Source organism: Rhipicephalus microplus, chromosome X (assembly GCF_043290135.1).
Source record: "Rhipicephalus microplus isolate Deutch F79 chromosome X, USDA_Rmic, whole genome shotgun sequence".
Lineage (NCBI taxonomy): Eukaryota > Metazoa > Arthropoda > Arachnida > Ixodida > Ixodidae > Rhipicephalus > Rhipicephalus microplus.
This window is the reverse complement of record NC_134710.1, coordinates 314,192,115-314,211,733: the sequence shown is the minus strand read 5'-3', so window position 1 is coordinate 314,211,733 and position 19,619 is coordinate 314,192,115. Positions and strand designations below refer to the sequence as shown.

At 42.1% G+C, this 19,619-nt stretch overlaps 1 protein-coding gene across 1 annotated transcript; it reads right to left on the bottom strand.

Moving 5' to 3' along the window:
• Nucleotides 1–1,001: 1,001 nt before the first annotated feature.
• On the bottom strand, nucleotides 1,002–19,363 carry LOC119185399 (eukaryotic translation initiation factor 4E-like). Its single transcript, XM_075876654.1, has 3 exons — nucleotides 19,128–19,363; nucleotides 15,525–15,638; nucleotides 1,002–1,148 (listed from the first exon to the last, which is right to left on the bottom strand). The coding sequence occupies exons 1-3, from the start codon at nucleotides 19,359–19,361 to the stop codon at nucleotides 1,002–1,004; spliced, it is 495 nt and encodes a 164-aa protein (XP_075732769.1). The 5' UTR covers nucleotides 19,362–19,363.
• Between the last annotated feature and the right edge of the window lie 256 nt (nucleotides 19,364–19,619).

The following is a 19,619-nucleotide window of genomic DNA, read 5'->3' as shown; positions in this document are numbered from 1 at the left end:
GACGCAGAACGCAATATTTCACAACAATTGTTAGGAATATCATTCGCTGCGATTGTCTTTTCAAATGCCATGTGACAGGGGTACAATATTTGGACAAATTTGTGGTCCCAACCAGGTCTGATATATCAGTCAGCAACTGTAGACGTTTTCACCACAGTCATGGTTGGGAACCTCAGTATTTTTGGTGGTTTGATCTCGCAATAACTTTTTACTAGACGTTTTATAATATTGGTTTTAATGTCCGTGGTAGTCATAACCTTGCATAATCAACAATAATGAAAATCTGACCACTGAATTGAAAAGTAATGTAATAAAAAGCACAGAAAGTGGGATAAAATTGCAAATATGTCGAGGGGAGTTTTTGATTGGACATAACACGTGAAGCTAACTTTAGAACGTAATAACAAAAATAAGTACTCATCAGAATGTGATACTATGCCATCTACAGGTTCTTTTTGATATCTATAGGCAGAAAGAAAGTTGACAAAAATTTCCAGAAAGTTTGTTTTGTGGTAATATTTTGATCCACAAGTCCAGTCTCTCCCTTCAACCCCTTCTGGGTGTCACTGTTCGGGAGATAAGTTTTCACTGTCGACTGCCTCTCACGTTGCAACTTTTCAACATGCAAGACAGTCATTGTAGGCCCCAGATGAACATTTAAGGTCATAAAAAAGCCAACTTCTTTTTAAAAACAATTAGAGAGTGCAATGAACTTCCAGAAGATATAGTACAACAGGGGGAGGGGTGTGTTTTTTTCATTGTTGTTTTCATATGACTAGTGTATTTCACCTTTTGTACCTGTTTGCTATGTGCCATATTGTACCAAATTTTTTTTGTTTATGCGCTGCGATTGTTGCATGTTGTTATAATTATGTTTTTATTATGCTATTGCTTACTATCACAGAAATGTCATTACCTGTTCTGACTTTGTATATACACCCAATGCAGTAATGCCACTGTGGCGTTTAAGGAACTATGTAAATAAATAAATAAAAACAAACTCACCCGATCATAGTGTTATTGCAAGCTTGGTGCACATCAGCAGTCCAGACAGCAAGCTTGTCGAACTTTGGACGGACCTGCACGACTGCGCCATTTATATCGCCGCTGATGTCCTCCTCAAAGCCATCTCCTATCAGGCACAGCAACTGGTAAAATATATATACCACTAGCATTACAAAATATTGTTAAATGGAAAGTTACAACTTGACCAGCTTGACAGATGTCATAAAACCTAAGGGATTTCATTAAAAATGCTACATAACTAACAAAACCTATTGTGTCATGATATAGCTGCAGGCTTCAGGAATAAAAAGTGAGTAGTAGACGTGTGAAAGTCCACAATTTTGCGATTAGAATAAAATCCCTATCTTGTGGCATTGATATTCACGCAAATAATAGTGAAAAAGTATGCACTGATTTGCTGAATGAAACTTTCAAGTCTCAAACTGCATCAGACAATCGTAGACTAATTAAGGGCTCGTTTTTTCTTGTGCACAATAAATAAAGGAAACTTAGACAATAATGCCGAATGAAGCATAGGAAATGTTAATTATAATAATTATGTTGTAAATGTTAAGAAAGTAAAGTGGGCGTAAACATAACTTGCCGTCGGGGATCGAACGTAAACATTCAAATGACGAATCTCCCTGCAAGCTCGTCGATTTGTGCAGACAGCCACGATGATCACTTTTATACAGCGCTGCGTACAACGCAGATGCGCCACTTCAAAACATAATTCCCCCAACTTTCTCCTGTGCAAATCCCATCCTGCTTTATGCGGAATGACGTGAACTTGGCCATGGGCCGCTTTACGTACCACTGACTGTGTGAATCGGTCCTCTTCACTATGTAATGGCGCCTTGGCCCTGCAGGGATGTAGTTTTTGCCCCACCTTTGCTTCGGTTCTTCAACATACTCCTAGGGGGACCGCAGTGCCGCTCTGACAAGCGACACATGGAAAATGCCTTGCAAAGTACCGATGACATAAGGTTGCATACCGATGACGTAAGTGCAGACGTCGTGCTCATAGCCATTTGGGTATAGTCATGAAAGTGGATTATGCCTACCCGTTGTGACTGCCGAGAATGGTGGTAAGGTTAGGTAAGAAATCGAAACTATTCGAAACAGTGTAGCGAACACGCGGTGAGGCCTAAGATAGCAAAGCATGTGAAAAATCAACCTCCGAAGATCTGTTGTCGTCACCGTGGTCTAAGATTTTCCACCCACGCCTAATCTCACTTCTCCTCGAGAACGAGCAAATGATTACCCACATTAAAAAAAAAAGTTGAATGTCGGGTGCCACTTTATGCACGGGCAGTGGAACAACGCAATATCACTAAGAAAAGCGCTCTCCACAAACAGCACAAACTTTTGAACGCCGCACCACATTTCTTTGGAGGCATTAGTCATTGTCACTTTAACGAGATACAGTTCAGGCACTTCTGCAGCAACTGAGGAGTGGCACTGCAAATGCGAAAGTAGTTTTCATTTTCGCTTTCTCTTTTCTTGTTTTGTTTTCAGCTTGAAGAGAAGAAGAAGGACACATATGCGGATGCGTCCACAGCGCTGGCCTTCATGCCTGGCCACGTCTTCATGTCTTACCTTCATGCGTGCCGTGCGCGCCGCCCCCGCTTCGCGTTTGTCAGATGGGTAACCACAGAAGATGCATAGATGCACGCAACGACTACCCCCTAGAAACAGTTGAAATAAGGTGCAAGCTATGGAAAAGTGCAGCTTCAAAATGGGCCAATGATGCACAGGTTATGTTGGTACCAAATAAGATGGAAATAAATGGTGATATATACGGCTGGGATGTCAAACGAGAAGAACGATACCTCTATCGAAATCTTGCACGTAAACAGAAACAGAGAAATGCTCCTGAAGCATTCGATGCAAGAAGGAGCAGTAGAGGAAATGAGAGCACGTTATGTAAAGCGTGAGGAACGGTCTTTTTTCGCCACAGACATAGCTCCGGCTTCTTCTATTTGATGCCCGAATTATTGTTAAAAAAGTAACTGAACCCAAATACATTTTATTATCGCGAAGTCCTCATCTGGTGGCCATAACTGAAACGTGGAAACACAGTTGTGTCCCTGATAACTGCATTGTGCCAGAAGGCTACCAAACCCTTAGAAGTGATGGTAACTGATTCGGGGGCGGGGTTGCTATCATAGTAGAAAACTCTGTTGTGTTCTCACAAGTTCAAAGCGATGTACCAGAAATTGTGTGGTGTAGAATAAGCCTTTTAACAAAGTATACCTTCTTGGAGTCTTGTACATTCCACATGCCACAGCATCAGATTATCTTGATAAATTGAAGAAGTTTCTTTGTGTCCATGTAAATAAGAACACTAGGGTAATTCTTACTGAAGGCTTTAATCTGCCTACATTAAATGCGAAACTTTTTCGCCTGGTCACGTTGAGACTGATAGTGGTGAAAAGATGTTGGAAAATATGTTTGCTCATAGCCTAACACAAATAGTGCGCAATTATACAACGATAACACCTCCGTCTTGGTCAGTAGTGGATCTAGTGTTCCTTTCAAACAAAGTGCGCAATTATACTATATGTGTTGATGAGAAAGTTTCTGATCATAGATTAATCTCTCTTACTATTCCACTTAGTGTTTCACGAACTAGAACCTAAGAGACCGTGCGAGTGAAGCATTACACGAACGCAGATTACAGTTCCGTTTTTGGCATGTTGGGGTATTCATTTCGTCATTTTGAGCACGCATCCGAGTGCGAAACAGTTTAATTGTGGCAACGAGTTAAAGCTATGAATGATTGCATCGACAAATTCTTACCCAGTAGAGCAAAGAGGTATAAAAAGCGCAATCCGTGGCTAATATGAGATATTATTCGTAAGACGCGAAAGTAAAAAACGCTGCGGAGAAGAAACCAGTGCTCCAAGGAAATAACACGTGTACGAAAATAATTAAACAAAGACTTGTTAGAATTCAAGCGTGCTTTTCTTGGTAAAAAGTTGTGTTATTTCATTAAACATTTATCTTTCAGGTTCTGACTTTATATGTACAATTGGCACGATAAACTTCACCAGCTGACAGGTGAAAATGAAATCGCGATGCAGAATGTTGATATTACAGATAGTCTTAACATTTTATTTCAGTCAGTTGTTACAAGACGTCGATGTGACATTGCAACAAATGATGTAATATGCAGCTTATCTGAGCTGATGGGCAATATTGCTATCAGCTATCATTGATTGAATGATATGTGGGGTTTAACGTCCCAAAACCCTCATATGATTACGAGAGACGACGTAGTTGAGGGCTCCGGAAATTTCGACCACCTGGGGTTTCAAACAAGCCCCCCAATCTGAGCACACGGGCCTTCAACATTTCCACCTCCATCGGAAATGTAGGCACCGCAACCGGGATTCGATCCTGCGACCTGCGGGTCAGCAGCCGAGTACCTTAGCCACTAGACCATTGTGGTGGGCCATATTGCTATCAGTCGAAAAGAAGTATTGAACAGTCTATTGTCTCTTGTTTCTAAAAAAATCATGTGAGCCTGATGAAATACCCACCTCTTTGTTTCCAGTACTGAAGAATCTATTGTCTTTTGATTCTAAAAGAGCATCCGGGCCAGATGAAATACCCACGCCTTTTTTGCAGCGTTATGCGGAATGTATATCTTACTACTTAGTAGTTCTTTAAAAGTCTCTTTGTACTAGTTCAGTGCAACCTGACGCGTACAGCTGTAGTGGTCCTTGTGTTTAAGAGTGGTGATCGGCTGTCTGCCAATAATTACCGTCCCGTGTCGCTCACATCTCTCTGCTGCATAATATTAGAACATATCATTGTCAAACAAATGATCACATTCCTGGAAAGTAAAAATTACTTCTATCTTTCTTAGCATGGCTTTAAGAGTAAAGCGTCGATTACAACAATGGTTAGTGAAACTATCCATGACTTTGCGACAGCTTTAGATATGAATGAACAAATGGATGTCATCTGCATAGATTTTTCTAACGCCTTCGATAAGGTTTCTCACGACAGATTACTGTATAGGCTTTGCTGTGCTGGACTGGGTCAACTTTTACATATTTAGATTAAAGCGTACCTAAATAACAGGAAGCAATTCGTGAAAATTGTTGGTGATGTTAATGAATTTTCGCAATTATTGATTTACATTTATGTGATTTATTGTAAAGAATACAGCGATTGTTATCTGCTGCATTGCGAATCAGGGTGTGTGTTTTCCGTTTAGAATGCAGAGCTTTCACTTATTTGTATCTATGTATACTTGGTTTGTTATTGTGAAATGTATAGTTATCAGCCTAATTGGTTGGTAAAGTGGGTCGCTCCTTTCCTGTAATGAACCTCAATAGAGGGTTTACAGTATTTCTAAATAAATAAATAAATAAATAAATAAATAAATAAATAAATAAATAAATAAATAAATAAATAAATAAATAAATAGTCGACCTAAATGGCTATATTCAGCGCACAAATTCTTGATTGTTAGCGGCGAAAATTTGTGTTTCTGTAGAGTAACGGTGGGTATTATAAAAATTGTGCGATATCGAGAGCACTCTTTGGAGGAGGCAGTTTAAAAGTTCTTATCGAAAAGCTGGTAGCAGTAATGTGTTCTTTAGATGACCTGTACATTTAAGTGTTATTTTAGTAGCGTTGCTGATCTCCAAACTCTTTCCCCATTTCAGTTAAAGAATTATAAAAAGTGAAAGTGGCAAGTAATAAAAGCACACTTCAGGCGAAATGCATGATTTTATATGTTATTTTCAAGGCATGCACAAATCTGGACCTGGGCAAATATTCTCAATTTGATGGGGGAAAGCACTTGAATTTTAATAAGCTTTGTTATCGGCGTGACTCCCATTCTTGGTGGACAACTATCTCTGACCTTTTGCAATGCTCTTGAAACTTCTAACACAACTAGAGTGCAGATAGGATTATCCTTTATATAGAAATATTTTCAAACACGATGCTGTTTTAATTGCAAATAACGGGTATATTTGTCGCTACATTGAAGAAAAATATTCGAAATACAGTCTACGCTGATTTACCAAGCCTCCATACAACAAAAGTTTTTCAGAAAAAAAAAGAACCAGAGAGATTTTAACACAAAATAAATGCTTTATTTTAGTTAGTTGCTGTACGACATCAGCATTTCTTTTATTGACCGTTGTGTTCTTGCGGTGCCATGCCCCTACTCGGCCTGTATGGTTGCCTATGTGGATCGCAACGCCAGGCATTGTACTTGTTATGTATCAATTTTCATGTTGTAAGTCTTTTACTTCTGATGTAAGCAGAGGTCGAACTGAACCATGGCCCTACTAACAAATAGTTCGCCATGTCCCTTATATAGCCAGTGCTTTTTCTAGTCGTGAACAAGGTTAAATTGCTGTACTGGTGGAGCTAACTCTTATTTGAACTGATAACTCAAACGAATGGTTAGCAACCTCGCCGTTCGAGTTCATGCACTAGAAAGAGTGGCTAAAACTGACGTCGTATACACTGACATCTCTAAAGCCTTCGATCGTGTCACTCATCGACAACTAATAATCAAACTCTCCTGTTGAAACTTAGACACTTCAACTTTGTCGTAGATCCGATCAGCGCCGTAACTAGATGGGGGTAGAGGGGGGTTTGACACCCCCTGAAATTTTTATTGTTTAACTTTTTGGGTGATACTCAAGTATTCACGTGCCTCCACATCAACCACCAGTTGCCAAAATTAGCCGTTCTACACAAAAACACTTCTCGGAAATTATTCTTGGGTACAGCCCTAGCTTCGATGCTTCCTAGCACATTCATCTCAGCTGAGTGGCATTGCCGGTCTTCCCACCACTGCAGCGCCTGTTAAATCCCGCACCCCTCAGGGGTCAGTGCACAGCCCATTACTCTTCCTTATATATGTGAACAATCTACCATCAGTAATTTCATCATTCAATTGAATATTTGCAGACGCTTGCATCTTCTATAGCCAAATCAACCACCCCTGACGATCAAAAATTCTACGAAATGACCTACTTAAACTGGCGTTCAATATGGTTGAATCAAACAAACTTTTGCATGCGCTAAGTCATGCGCGTATCTCGAAAGCAGTCGAGCTCTGAATAAATCTACAATTTAAACTCAATGAACTTGGCATATGTCAACAAAAACTGATACCTTGTCATGCCAATTTCTAACAACCTCGCATGCTGGGATCATGTGACTCACTTGGTTGCCGACACATCAAAAAAGCTTGGTTACATCCAAGGAACTTCATGCCTATCACTTCCTATAGTCTGTAAAATTGGATACATAACTTTCATTCGCACAAAGCTCAAATATAGGTGCAACCTTGGGGTCCTCACCATACCTATCTGATTATTCTTTTGGAATGTATTCAGAATAAGGCCGCCCAGTTCATCACGTCCAACTACGGTAACTCGTTAGGCATCACTTCCATTGGGAAATCTTTATTATTGCAGAATCTAGCTGACAGACTCAATTTTTCTGCACTGTTTATTTCATAAGTTATATTATAATTTTCACCATTTGCATTGCTCCTACTTTCTCCCGTCCGCTACTCTCGTCAACTATTTAATTCACAAAGCTTCCAGCGCCCTTTCGGTAGGACGGTTGCATTAAGCAAGTCATTTCTTCCTTTCGCCATTAAAGAATGGAATCACTTACCGGAAGCCTTCGTCTAGAGCGTGACTCGTGCGCATTGAAACAGCTACTAAGTGCTCCTCTGAATTGAAAGCCCATTAAAATGCTACAACTGTCGCTGTGTATAATGCTCTTGTAGGCGTAAATTTTAGTTACACGTGTTTTTAAATTTGTATAGGTACATTTTTTCATATGTGTTCTAAGATCCTGCAAAAATATTTTTCATTTATTTGTACTAATTTGTTATTTTTTTATACAGTTAAATCTTCTTATAAAAGGCATGCTCTAGGCAACGATTCTAGTCTTTTTAAATGAGATATCTGTTATAAGCAGAGGACCTTTTATGCTTTATCTTATCCCCCATATTTTTGTGTAAGTTTAATGATGTCTCCCATTCCTATTTCTCTCTTATATCGTGTCTCTTACAGAGGGGTTTGACTGTATTTAGTAAAATTTTCTTCATCCTTATACATGCCCTAAATGGGTCCTTAAGGTTCAAATGAAAAATTAAGGTGAGTATGGGGTCTTTTGGCGTGACCTACAGCATGAAGTTGATATTTTACAGACTATAGCAGGAATAAATTGTTGGCTAAGTAAGGTGACTAAGTAGTGCTTACTTTTGAGAAGAAATAGAGGTTTTATGTGCATACAATTACCATTATTATACAACAGGTAGAAGGTTTTCAAGTGCACGGTCTTTTTTAATCTTGGGCAGAGTCATCTGGGATGCCCAGTAAGTATAAACCACAAAGAAATAGTACAAAACAAATTTGGTAAATGAACCCAGTACTTTCTGGAAAAAAAGTGAGATTGATATGTCCCACTTAGGAGAATCGAGCGTGCTCTTCCCGATGGTGCCTCGTTCCCAGGCTAGCATGTGTCAGCAAGTGTGTCCTAGGGGCCAGAAACTGCTGTAACTGGCAAAATGTTTGCCCTGTGTTTTGCCATGGAGTCCAAATTAAACTTCATTGCTCCTGCAAATGCAAATAGCGTCAAAACCAGCAAGCGAGCCAGGTCAACGTCACCTAGCCCGGCGGCGCTGGCACGTCTTACGCAACACGTGGCAAGCTCCCTCCACCCCCGGGTCCGTTCCAGCTTGAAGATGCAGTCGACCTTATCTAGCTCGGCGGTGCTAGCGCGTCTTATGCAAAGTTTGGCAATACCACTCGCCCCAGGTGCTATCTAGAGGCGGTTCCTGATTGAAAGCTGCTGACGGCAGGGTCATCAAGGCCTATAAAAGAAATTAGCGGCGCGGGGCCAAGGAGCAGACCTAAACGTCGAAGTGCCCGAGAACAGACGACATCATCAGATCACCTGAAGACTCCTCATCGCACATCAGTGCGAGCTCCTTAAGCTGTCGGCTACAGTGCCGAATACGTAGCGTCTCTTTTTAGGTTGTACATAAATGTTGCCTTAACTCACCATCACCTTGTCAGCTCCTTCTATTAGCTCTGCACAGAAACAGCGGAGAAATGCCGGCCCAGGACCCTGGCGGCCCGAGTCGTAACACCCGGCTTCGCTGCGAGGCCTGTCGGCTGGCGTGAGTCCTGCATCGGCACCTTGCCGGCCGGCATGCTCTGACATTTCATGCCAGCACACACTACGCAAGCACACATTGCAGCACGCCAACCATTTTTTAGGAGCCAGGCTCCTAAGGCCCGCACCACACCGTCGCAGCTCCCTGCCACATCATTGCTCGCAGCGCTCTCCCTCTTTCTTCATCGGTGCCCTTTCTCCTCAAACGGGCGAACACGCGAAACCATTGTTTTGCCCTGTTATCTTTACCACCCTGGTATTTTCGGGGTTCCACTACACCCAGTGGTTGGTGCATCAGCTGTGCTAGCTTGCTCCGCACACTCATCCTTCAGTCGTTTCTGCCATAGAGCGCACAACACGCTCTTCCTACCTGCTCCCCACAATACTGCTTTAATGAAAGGCAGCAGCGAAATGAGGCACATGGTCGTTTCTGTCCCACTTTTAAGGAACTTTGCCCAACAGTTCTATTGTAATGGAAACTGCTAGTTTTTGACAATATTGTGTTCCCTTCTGTTATTGGAATGGTGGAGTACTGGTATTCTCCACAAGTGATTGATTGTTTGATTGATATGTGAGGTTTAACATCCCAACACTACCATATGATTATGACAGACGCAGTAGTGGAAGGCTCCAGAAATTTCGACAACCTGGGGTTTTTTAACGCGCACCCAAATCTGAGCACACGGGCCTACAGCATTTTCTTCCCAAAATACGAAAAAATTAAACCAGAACAAGAAATAAAAAAAGAAACTATGTATTTCCGTAAGCCACCATTCTTGCATACCTTACTTCTTCGCATAATTTGTGCACGCTTAAGATTTAGCCAGCTTTACTAAAAAAAATTATTTCCATGTTTTGAGCTCCCCAACCTGCACAAGCCAGTTCGCCGATGCACGCATGAGAAGACTGCGACATCTGACAGGCGTGCCTCACCGAGTGTTGTCGTACATAAAACGGGCAGTGAGTGCGAAGTTCCTTCTTTCGAGGACTTCTTTTGGACTATGGTCCCAAGAATACCGCACCCCCCGAACACGTAAACCTGTTGACGGGTCGTCGAAAGTGCTAAGACATTTGCCACCCTGTATTTCTCCATCTCTTCCACCATGACTGTGCACGCTTGCATCGCCACGGTACGGACCATTTCCGGTCTTTAAAAAGGCAATAAAATTGTTCTAGGTAATTATCGCCTAATTTCACTTCTACTGATACTACTCTCAAAAGGCATATCGAAGTTTGTTCATGCTAAAATATTAACATACCTATACAAAAATTATTTATTAGCTGATTATTAACGTGGCTTCTGGAAGCACAGTTGCACAGAGACCGCTCTTTTAGCTCAAAAAGAAACATTTTTACAAGCTTTCAAGAATAAAAAGTTAATTATGGGTATCTACAATGCTTTCTCGAAAAACTTTGGTCTTGTGAATCAAAAAATATTACTGGTTCAGCTACAGGCTTGTGGTATCCGTGGTACAACCTTGGGGCACTTCAAAGTATACTTATGGCATCGAGCACAATATGTAGAGCTAGGAAAAGAAAAGTCCGATTTTTCAGGCTGTAGGAGACGAAGTTCTATAGGGGAATATTTTTGGCCACTCCTGCTTATAATTTACGTAAGTGGCATGCGAAACAGTTCGAATCAGGCAAAACATTTCTCCTATGCGGATGGCATACCAATATTTATTATCGCTACACCTGAAACTCAACTTGAGCGTCAAAGAGTCATAACACTCAGAGAATTTAAAAGGCGGGCTTAAGCGATCTGTTTTAGAATGAATGCCAGCAATAAAAAGTTGTGATTTATATGCAAAAAGGCAGACAATTGCAAAGCCCAATCAAAAATAAACGTACATGCGGATGATTTAGAAATTGTTAACAGAGTCTCTACTTAAGGTGTAACGTTTTATAAAAACCTAAGCTGGAAAGTCACGCCTGTTGAAAAAATTAACCAGAACGGAGCAACAAGAACGCGCGACACTGGGAGAGAAGAAGAGAAAGCCGAGGACACAGACCTCGCAAGGGACCGCAAAACAGATAGTTCGCCATGACCGCCGAATAAAGTCGCGTTTTCTCTTGCGGTTTGGAAGCCAGTCGTTTCGTAACAATTTGGTGCCGCGAAACCCGAGACTGCTCTCGAGAAAAGTATTTAAGTCCAAGAAGCACTTACATACTTTTGTTTTCGAGCGCCGTCACACGCGCCATTGACCTTGAGCTAACATCAGACATGACCAACGCCAAAACTTCGCTCGTCGTTTCGTCACACGACGCGTTGTACCCTCAATTGTATACCCTGACAACCCCCCGACGTTTTGGAGTTATGCTAGATGGTGTGAATCTGCGCTAACTGCTCTTCGCGAGTACGTCACGGAGATAAGAATACAATGGAAGTTTATCGCAGAACGCGCTTCATGGTGGGGTGGATGGTGGGAGCACCTGATTTGTACGACAAAAACTGTTCTCAAGAAGTCACTCTAACGCAGTAGTCTTAACGTTGAAGGCCTCACAACGGTGCTGTGTGAGCTCCGAGTTGGTGATATAGTGCTCTTGCAAGAAGACACGGCACAAGCGACGTCATGAAAATGGGCAGAGTGCTTGAGCTATTGCTAGGGAGAGATAACATTGCACGTGCTTGATCCATTCGTTTCGCCAATGGTTCTGTTGTGAATTGCCATGTGCAAAAGATTTGCTTGCTCGAAGCCTCTGTTTCACATTGGCCCGCCCCGGATGATGTTCAAAAAATGAACCGGAACGGAGCAACTAGAAGGCGCGACACCGGGAGGGAAGAAGAGAAATCCGAGGACACAGAGCTCGTTAGGGACGGCAAAAGAGATAGTTCGCCATGACCGAAGAATAAAGTCGCGTTTTCTCTTACAGTTTGGGAGCCAGTTGTTTTGATACAACGTCAAACACCTAAGTAAACAGCTGTCTACTGCTGCAGGAACCATAGCTCACCTAAAATGTATTCTTCTAATTAATATCGGAGTTTGGTTTACAATGAAAACAAATATTATTAAAATCGTTAAAACACTCTGTGGAACTCTAATCAAGAAACAAGACTATTTTGTCACTCACGCCGCAGTCATTACTAACGTCACACATGATACCTATTTTTCTTTTCTTATTCTCGTGTTGAAACTGCATTGAACACGTTATGACAGAGCGTATACACGTGTGTGTGTAGACCTGTTCATATATATTTGTGTATCAAGTATGGAAATGTAAGTCCACGAAATCCGCATTTTCGTTTATAGGCACATATTTTTTGTGTGAATTTATAAATATGTATTCATGCATATAAACTTTTGTTTTGTTTTTGCAACCGTATTTTGTATCACATATTACTTTGTTTTAGTGTGTTGCACTTATTCTTTCTCGGCAATGTGCTGCTGTCATTTATAAAACGGGATAGGACCTCTGTCAAGCTGCAGTAGATTTTAGTACAGTACGCTCTCTTTCGAGTGTGAAAATAAAACTGATTGATTGATTGATTGATTGATTGATTGATAGCTGCATTTTCAGGGTAGAAAATTTACATTTTCCGCAAAGCGCTGATGGAGACGTTTGTGGCTAAAGCAATGAGTTTTTTTTACTTAAGTTTTATCGTCTCGCTGATAGGTATCCGCTGCAGTCAGTGAACCAATTGGCGCATACCGTCGTTACTTTATTTGGTCGATGGCATCTCACAAGCGTAGGACGGTTGCCTAGAATGTTTAAAGTATAATATCTGCACTATAGTCGGGGTCTGCACACATTGACCTATGAAGTGAACCGCGGCAAAATCAGCACTTCTGAAGAAATTTTGAGGCTGGCTGGGCTCTCTGGCGCAGTGTGGCGCCATTTCAGCAAATTTTACGGTTTTAGCACAGCTCGGTGCAATGAATCGAAATTTTATCAAATTGGTGCAATTGGCGCAGCTGCTGCCCCCATGTGCTTGAGAAGCTTGCTCGCGATAGCCAGGTTGGGCAAGAGAAGATGGCAGACTATTTTCTTTGAAAACTGTCAAATTTGAAGCAATAAAAGTATCATTTTTGTGCATTTTGCTTAATTGCAAGTTCCATTATTGCGAAGTTTTTGTGGTACCAGTGAACTTCGCATTAATGGTAGTTCACCGTACACCAGTTTACTGCCGTTGAAGAAGACCTTTTGAACTACGTGAGGAAACTTAGCTTCTTCAATATTACTGTGTTGTGGGACAAGGTTCCTTCAAGCATTGTCGAGAGGAGCTTCAAAAAAAAAAAACGGAGCATTCAAACGTGCTCGATTGCACTGACAATGACAAAATTTGGGAGAACGGGGACATAGTGGCTGCGACGATTCTCCATCAGACATCTCAATCAGGTATTCTGACAAGATCACGTGTGACTAGATTTCACTGGTTTAATTCTGGGCCAATACTGTGAAACAAACAAGTACACTTTATTAGTGCTCCAATTTATTTTCAGTTTTTCATTTATATACTGCCTGTGTTGAACTACAGTCGCTGACAGATTTTTCGGACTCCAAATATTAGAACTTGTTGGCTATTTCGCATTTCACGAAGGCACTGTCAAGGTTCCCATGCAGTAATGCACCTTCGCAACTTATTTTTCGAAAGATTTATTGTTCCAAAGATTGACTTTCCGGACTAAATCATTTCTTCCGAGCTATGTCTCTCAATTTCGGAAACCGCCGTGCTGGACCTTTTGTTGGCTTCGTTGAGTTCGGCTTGCACTAGCTAGTTGTGCTGCCTACAAAATTAGAAGCGCGTACTAGCTTCCGATTGCAGAGGCCATGCCTGATCTTCTTTGCGCGTACTATCTTTCGAATTTGCAAGCGATGTCTTATTTTATTGTTTAGAAAAATGTCAGAGTTTCTTTTTCAGTCAACCTTATCACCAATAATACAAGGGTAGGTTTTTATTTTCTAGGAGGTTTTTTTCGGCAGTTAATGTGCACATCGTGTTAGTCGTGTTAGTGTGCCAAGTGTTTTTGAGCCACCGTGCGTGTTATATGTTGATGCTGTTCGCTATAGCCCAATAGCACTCCGAGGGGGAAGGGGGCGGGCACAGTGCTTGGCTGCTGATCTGGGGAGCTATTCTCGCGGTGTCCAAATCAGCGAAGCGCAATCAATTACTAAAAAAAACAAACAAAAGAACAGTGAGTTGTGACGGCATGGCCCACTTGACCACATCGGCACACTGAATCCGCCAGCACGTTCGCAGCGTAAAAAAAACCAAGTGGACAAAATGTAAAGTAACAGGACTCATACGTGCTTGTGAACATGTTGAGATTTTTGAAGAGCGATGCAGGGACTGCGAACAGACCTTTCAGGGTCGTCAGGCAAGCGGCCTTGTTAACGTTATTCAACGGCTAACTCTATTAGAGTCCTTGCACGGTCTCAGAGATGCGCCTGCAAAAGTGGATCTCTGGGGGCAGCAATGGTTGTGGTGAAACGCATTCCATAAATCTCATTTGTGTTAAGAGTTGTAAAAACTGCTTAGCGTCAAAATGGCATTGCACAAAAAGAAGACGGGAAAGATGCAGCGCGCTGCTCGCCACCTCCAGCCATTCAGGGGAGGCCGAATTTGACATGTCCACTAATTGGAGGACACTGTGAGTATAGTTGTCCTGAAACATGCGGGTTTGATCACGGCCACGAGAGTGCTATTTTGATGGTCGTTGGAGGCAAACATAATATACAGTGCCTGTGCAAGTAAAAAAAACCCAGACCGTGTTGGTAAATGACACCAAGCATGCGAGACCGTCATGAATCTTTTTAAGACCGGAGTGATGTTTTGTTTGCTCGGTTTCATGCAGCCACTAACTTTGCCGCCCGCAACGGTCTGCGGCAGTGATTGCTAACGCGCTTTCTAACAATGTTACCATAGCCAAAAAGAACCAAAATGTTTCGTCCCGATGAACAGCAAGAAGCATTGCATTATCTGTTTTTTTTAAGCTTGACCATTTTTTCAGACTGTTAGATTTTTTAGACTATTTTGCAGTCTTCGCCAACTCCGGAAAATGGGTCGGCGACTGAATATACCATTGCACTTTACTTTAAATCATTTTGTGAAATCTGCGTAATTTGTGCAACCCCCTTTCAGCGCATCGAAATCACAAAAAAGTGTGCACAAATGATACCAGTAAACAGAATAATTCTAAAGCACTGCCATAAAGCCAACATGGTTATTGGAATATACACTGAAAACACAGTAACTTGCAAGATGTTTTATACTGAATTATAACAAGTTTTTACTGAGTTTGATATCTGCAGGCAAGACTGCAATATATTCATACCCTATTAAATAGAAGTGGGTATACTTGCAATGTCAAACTTCTTTCAAGTTTTGTAAAGAGATAACTTACGATTTCCAGCCAGTAGTTGTCCAAATCTGTAGTCCTCTGGCTTTTGTTCAAGCTGAAAAGCCAACGGCCTCCGTTTTGGTTCCGGCTGTCTTCCCACATGGGCTTGATGCCATACTGTAATAGAAACATCAGTCTGTAAAAAGGGATAGCCCGCCACCGATATAAGGTACAAGTCTACCTGTCTCAGCAACCATTCACATTTGCTTTGGCAGTATGCAATGGTGCAACAGCCAAAATAGAACTTGGAGCGATTTTCGGAGCAACAAAATATTACTTTTGAAGCACTGAAATTCGAATGTGAAGCAGGTTACAGAAAAAATAACAAATGTTTAATCTTGGAAAAGCCAATTTTCAGCAGTACGAAAAAGAAGGCTTGCCATGAAAAATAAATATATGTGCAAAACATTCAACCACCTAAATAATGCAATATGAACATGGGCGCTGCTATTTCAGTGAAAGTAGTATTCAGAGAACAAACATTGAAGTCCGCATTAGCAATCCCCGTGTCTGTCCAGTAATTTAACTGACTCTGCAAATTCACATGTGGCTCTGTCAGGCTCGGGACCTTGACTTTCGGGAGATTTGTAAAACCAAGGAGAAGGGGGGACGACAAAAGGAAAAAACTGCTACAAAGGTGCGTCTTTTTTATTTTTTAGGGCAGCCAAAACGTCGTTCGCTTTGCTGCCCCAAATAATTGCCAGTAACTTTTTCAGACGTCAGTGGCCATGCGAGCACTCAATTATGCGGTGCATAATCACATGAGTAGTTGAACAAAATGTGCTGTGTCCTGTGACTGGTGCCAATGGCCTGTTCCAAGCCTTGATACACTTTTTTGCGAAGCATTGATGTACAGCGGCGAAGGAAGCTTCACAGCGTTCTGCACGATTTTAAACAAGGTCAGCCAATTTTCCAACCGCTACAACGGCCCCCCCCCACCCCCCCCACCCCCCTGAATCCCACCCCCACCTTTGTTATTTTCTTTCATTGTTTAAGACACAACTTCTTGGCTCGCTTACAAGGCATGTTCAACCATATAAAATAACAATGCGCATTGCCCGTTGGCCCGGCGATGGCACCGGATCCCCGAGACGACCCACCTTCAAGCCTGAAAAATTTCTTATTACCCATTGCTATGGGAACCAACATGGTGACTGGCAATGACGGCATTCGCAGCACGTCGGCCTTGTTCACTCGCGAAAACACGGCATACGTTCCTAGCACTAAATAACCACATTTGCCGACTAATAAATTCACATTTCCCGCGAAACGTTGATGGCCAGATTAACGCCTTTTTTTTGCATGTAGTTCCACCGTCCCACCGATGAGTATCCGCCGTGGTCACCAGCGTCACTTCATCTTATACTTTATCCGGTCAATCGAATCTCACAAATGAGCTCACCTAACGAGTGCATAAATTACACCGTGGCCTAATTGATTATTACATGGGGTTTAACGTTCCAAACCACCATAGGATTATAAGACATGATGTATTGGAGGGCTCCGGTAATTTCGACCACATGGGGTTCTTTAACGTGCACCCAAATCTCAGCACAAGGGCCTACACCATTTTAACCTCCACCGAGAATTCAGCCCCTGCAGCCGAGATGCAATCCATCGACCTGCTGCTCAGCAGCCGAGCATCTTAGCAACTAGGCCACCGCGGTGGGGCCTTACACCGTGGCTTAGGTTTAGGGTCTCCGCGCTTGGTTTGATTTACTGCGTAAAATACAGGGGGCCATTGTGGCCTCCGTTCCTCGCAGAGATTTGGGCACCTGAGATAAATTTTGAGGCTTCTCGGACATTTTCACTCAGTGCGGCGTAATTTCGGCAAACCTCATCGCTTTGGTACAGTTCTCTGCAACAGTAGGGAATTGTACAAAATTGGCACAATAGGCGCAGCGGTTGCACCCTGGGCATGCCATAGAACGAGTTTCAACAAAAGCTCCTCCACTGAGCCTTCTGAGATCATGATGCACCACTCGAGCAATACTTCAGCATCGCAGGTAACCGAAATTTCCCAGGAGTTTTGGTTGGGTATTATGGTTCCTCGAAATACGTCGCATGTGTTTTAATACTGCTACCTTAAAAGTAGTTATGAAATCGATATCGAGGAAGCTGTTTCTCAGTAACATGTAATGACAGTGCGAGGTGAGGGTAAGACAGCAATTCACGACGTTAAAGCAGCAGATCCATTATTTTCTCATGGTGCACGCAAATGATGAGTAAATTATTATCCAGTCACCCCGACAGTGACTTCAAATTTAGGCTGTATGTGGGACGCATATTAGTAAACACTGTGGATTAAAGTTGACTCATTCAGATAATGTCCATTGCAATTGGGCTAGCATGCTGATGCTCAGAGATGATCACTTTATAATCAAATAATTTTTTAATAAATGTTTGCTTGCTCCTGTGTTTGAAGTGGGTTAAAGGGACTGTAAAAAACAATGATTTGTTTTAGATTCACATACTCGAATTCAATATGTTTTGCTATCATAAGTTCACTATAAGGGTAGAACTTCAAGCTTGAAGTTTCATACCCGGTCATTAACCCTCTCTCGCCGCCACTAGGGGGCCAAAATGTGCTCCAGGCCCCTTCTGGCGCGGGATGAGGTTTGCAGCCAGCCCTAGCACATCGCACCCCCAAATGATGTGGGGACCTTGCACCTAACCAGACTAGCTCTAAGATTGTGCCCAAAGGTCAAAACTTAACCATGTTTCGCGAAAGGAGACCATTTGAGACCTTAAAGAAACAAAACCCTGAACAGCTGCGATGTCTCAAGCTGACACAAAACATTGTAACTGTGAAAGCTTGAAACTGAGGCACTGTCTTCAAACAAAAAGCTTGTTTGCTCGTCACTCACTTCAGGTAAGAAGGCACGCGTTTCTAACGGTGAAGTTGCACGCCCATAAACGCCTGACACCACCACCATAGGAGAAGCTAGCGACAACAGATGCACCCGCATCAGATTTAACGAGACAAGTAAAACCAAAGCTGCCAGAAACTGGCTGAAAAGACCACCTTCAAACGTTATTCACGTGTGAAACCTTCAGCAATGGGCAATTAATACTGCCTACACTCGGATTTCTAAGCTGACACTATTATTCATATATCCAAGCAAGGGTCCGTGTAACTACAAAAATTATAAACTGACGCATCCCCATGAGTGACGGGCTTTTCCCTAATGTGGGTCAGCCAAGTACGCTTTCTCAACACATGCACGTAGGTTTGCACAAAGGTCAGGTAAATATCACTATCTTGTCCAAGCATGCAAGTTCAAACTAATTTTGAACGCTCAATGGCTAGACTAACCACTAGCTGGTGCTGGGTTCACAAGAAACAAATCCAACATGAAAAAATAAATTTTTCAAACCAGTGATGATAGGTGATGAATATACTTAGGCGTGGTGACGAAAAATAAAGATTGTTTTGATTGTCATCTTAATGGTCATGGCCCCATATGCTATGTGGCTACCTCCTACCTACCATCAAAAGACCAAAAATATGGCAAACAAATTTTTTTACAGAAAGTACCAAAGATGTACAGAATATACCACAAGACAAGAAAACTATACTGCAACAAAATGAACTGGTGTGTTCACCTTGAAAAGAGAGTAATCGCATCCACGACGAAGCTTACTGGCCACCTCCAAGTGGTTAAAGAGAGCCCAGAAATCCTCAACAGTGTCAAAAGAGGCGACCTCAATTTGGTTCTCCTCCCAGCTGCGCTTCTTGTCGTTGTTGTAGTACCACACGCTCCATCGATGTTGAAGCGGGTGCTTTATCGAATGAAGTGGAGGATGTGGACGAGGGGCTTTTTTGACAGGTCCACCCATGCCAGAATCACTCTGCACAAAATTGTGTTAAACACAGGGTGTGCTTGCATTCCCGAAATACACAGCATTCTAGGCACCTATATAAATATTTCAATGGGCACTACAGTGAAACATTGAGCTTGGAGCGCTTCACTCGCAAAACTGCTGTAACAATTTTTGCTATCATGGTTCATCTTTAGGATAAAAAAAAGCTCTGATGTCACAAGATTAACATACTGCATGTAAGCCCCACTGCTATATTGCCTTAATGATGAGACT

Excerpts from the sequence above, each read along its gene's own strand:
- LOC119185399 (XM_075876654.1), bottom strand. The coding sequence starts at position 19,361 with ATGGGTGGACCTGTCAAAAAAGCCCCTCGTCCACATCCTCCACTTCAT. Across the intron at positions 15,639-19,127 it reads GCGATTACTCTCTTTTCAAG|TATGGCATCAAGCCCATGTG; the intron begins GTGAACACACCA and ends TTTCTATTACAG. Across the intron at positions 1,149-15,524 it reads ACAACTACTGGCTGGAAATC|TTGCTGTGCCTGATAGGAGA; the intron begins GTAAGTTATCTC and ends ATATTTTACCAG.